This window comes from Neopelma chrysocephalum, unplaced genomic scaffold (genome assembly GCF_003984885.1).
Source record: "Neopelma chrysocephalum unplaced genomic scaffold, ASM398488v2 Primary Assembly neopelma1_97331, whole genome shotgun sequence".
Classification (NCBI taxonomy): Eukaryota; Metazoa; Chordata; class Aves; order Passeriformes; family Pipridae; genus Neopelma; species Neopelma chrysocephalum.
Window position 1 is genome coordinate 2522 of NW_020925972.1, and position 2978 is coordinate 5499.

General features: G+C 49.5%; 1 protein-coding gene across 1 annotated transcript in view; it reads left to right on the top strand.

Moving 5' to 3' along the window:
- The window catches only part of LOC113961604, a gene marked incomplete at its 3' end in the record, with an annotated part of 1684 nt that extends 394 nt beyond the window's left edge, over positions 1–1290 (top strand). Inside the window, exons 2-4 of the mRNA XM_027672027.1 lie at positions 132–535; positions 601–928; positions 1054–1290. Coding sequence (XP_027527828.1) covers positions 132–535; positions 601–928; positions 1054–1290 — 969 coding nt within the window. The remainder of the gene's footprint in view (positions 1–131; positions 536–600; positions 929–1053) is intronic.
- Between the last annotated feature and the right edge of the window lie 1688 nt (positions 1291–2978).

Sequence of the window (2978 nt, forward strand, 5' to 3'; positions counted from 1 at the left end):
TGCTCGGGAGGGTTTTGTGCTTCCCCTTTTCCAGCGTCTCCTCCGTCACATCCCACTTTTCCTGGCTCCTTTTGGGATCTTTTCCAGAGAAACCAGAGGGAGGGAAGGGGTTCAGGACCTTCTTCCAGGAGTTTTCCAGGAGAAACCAGGTGGAAGGAATTGGTTCAGGACATTTTTCCAGGAGGATCCAGAGGAGGGAAGGGGTCCAGGACCATCTCCCAGGGGGTTTCCAGGAGGATCCAGAGGGAGGGAAGGGGTCCAGGACCTTTTTCCAGGAGTTTTCCAGGAGGATCCAGAGGGAGGGAAGGGGTCCAGGAGCTTCTTCCAGGAGTTTTCCGGGAGGGTCCCAACAGGGACGGTCGGGGGGGAAAATGGGACCCCCGGAGCAGCTCCAGGAGGGGCAGAGTGGGAAATTCCTGGAAAATCCAGGGGATCACAGGGTCTGGAGCAGCCACAGGGTCTGGAATAGGGTCTGGAACATCCACAGGGTCTGGAACTGGATCTGGAGAATCCACAGGGTCTGGAATATCCAGAGGCTCTGGAACATCCACAGGGTCTGGAGCATCCACAGACCTGGAACAGGGTCTGGAACATCCACAGGATCTGGAACAGGGTCTGGAACACCCACAGGATCTGGAATAGGGTCTGGGACATCCACAGGGTCTGGAATGGGGTCTGGAACATCCACAGGCTCTGGAATAGGGTCTGGAGCATCCACAGGCTCTGGAATAGGGTCTGGAGCATCCACAGGATCTGGAGCATCCATAGGGTCTGGAACTGGATCTGGAGAATCCACAGGGTCTGGAATATCCACAGGGTCTGGAACATCCACAGGGTCTGGAGCATCCACAGGCTCTGGAAGATCCACAGGCTCTGGAATAGGGTCTGGAACATCCACAGGGTCTGGAATATCCACAGGGTCTGGAACATCCACAGGGTCTGGAATAGGGTCTGGGAAAGGGTCTGGAGCATCCACAGGGTCTGGAATATGATCTAGAGCATCCAAGGCTCTGGAACATCCACAGGCTTTGGAAAAGTATCTGGAGCATCCACAGGGTTTGGAGCATCCACAGGGTCTGGAATATCCACAGGCTCTGGAACAGGGTCTGGAACATCCACAGGCTCTGGAATATCCACAGGCTTTGGAATAGGCTCTGGAGCATCCAGAGGGTCTGGAATATGATCTGGAGCATCCACAGGCTCTGGAACAGGCTCTGGAACATCCACAGGCTCTGGAACATCCCCAGACTCTGGAGCCTCCCCAAGTTTTTTGGGAATCGCCCCCCTGCTGTTCCTCTTCCCCTTTTCCCAATATTTTGGTGTGAACGTTTGGATATAATCCCCAAAAAATCCAATATTTGGATATTAAAACCCCGATAATTGGACATAAAATATTTAGATACGATCCAGAGAATCCAATATTTGGCTGGGAACATTCGGATGTAAAATTTAAAAATCCAATATTTGGATACGATCGTTTAGATATAAAATTTATAAATTGAATATTTGGGTAGAAAATCCAATATTTGGGTAGAAAAATCCTATATTTGGCTTCAAACGTTCGGATATAAAATTTAAAAATCCAATATTTGGATGTCAAAACCCCGGTAATGGGATGTAAAATACTTGGATATAATCCAGAAAATCCGATATTTGGGTAGAAAATCTGATATTTGGATAAGAACATTTGGATATAAAATTAAAAAAATCCAATATTTGGGTAGAAAAATCTGATATTTGGGTAGAAAACTTCACTATTTGGGTAGAAAATCCAATATTTGGGTAGAAAAATCCAATATTTGGACATGAACCTTTGGATATAAAATTAAAAAAATCCAATATTTGGGTAGAAAAATCCAATATTTGGACATGAACCTTTGGATATAAAATTAAAAAAATCCAATATTTGGGTAGAAAATCCAATATTTGGATAGAAAATCCAATATTTGGCTACGAACCTTTGGATATAAAATTAAAAAATCCAATTTTTTGGGAATAATTCCGGCCAATCCGGGATCTTTGGGTGTTTCCAGTCACCCCAAGGCCAAGAATTCCGTGTGGGCTGATGGAATTCCCGAGGGAACAACGTCCCTTTGTCCTGGAACGAGGGCCCAGAGCCGGAATTCCAAACCCCCTCATCCCATTCCAGGCTCCTCCCATCGGATCCGAGGGATTTCAGTTGGATCCGAAGGGATTCCAAGGCTTTTCTTGGAGCTGAGGGGACTCCTGGAGCCCCCCGGGATGTTCCCAATCCCGGGAATCTCCCGGCTGGGATGAGAGGTGAGGATGATCCCGAGGGAATCCGGATGATCCCGAGGGATTTGCGGCTGGAAAAGGGCGGGAATGGCTCATTCCCGAGGCCCTTTTGGGGGGTTTTAGGGCGGGATTTGATGGGAAAACGATGGGAAAAGGAGTTGGATCCCAAATCCCGGAGCTCCTGAGGTTGGAATGGGGCCGGCACTGGGAATACCCATCCTGGAATTCGGGGGGTGGAGCTTTGGGATGGGGCGGGATGAGATTCCTGAATCCCTGGGATTTGGGATTCAGCCCCAGGGGTTTGGGATTCAGCCCCGGGAATCTGGGATTCAGCCCCAGGGATTTGGGATTCAGCCCCAGGATTTGGGATTCAGCTCCAGGGGTTTGGGATTCAGCCCCGGGAATCTGGGATTCAGCCCCTGGGATTTGGGATTCAGTCCCAGAGATTTGGGATTCGGACCCCGGGATTTGGGATTCAGCCCCAGGGGTTTGGAATTCAGCCCCTGGGATCTGGGATTTGGACCCCAGGATTTGGGATTTGGACCCTGGGGAGGAGGAGCCGCTTCCAGAAACCCCTCAGGAATCTTGGAAAACAGGGAAGAGGGAAAACAGGGAAAGAGGGAAAATAGGGAACAGGGGAACAGGGAAACAGGGAAAACAGGGAACAGGGAAAGAGGGGAAACGGAACAGGGGGAACAGGGAAAACAGGGAAAACAAGGAAA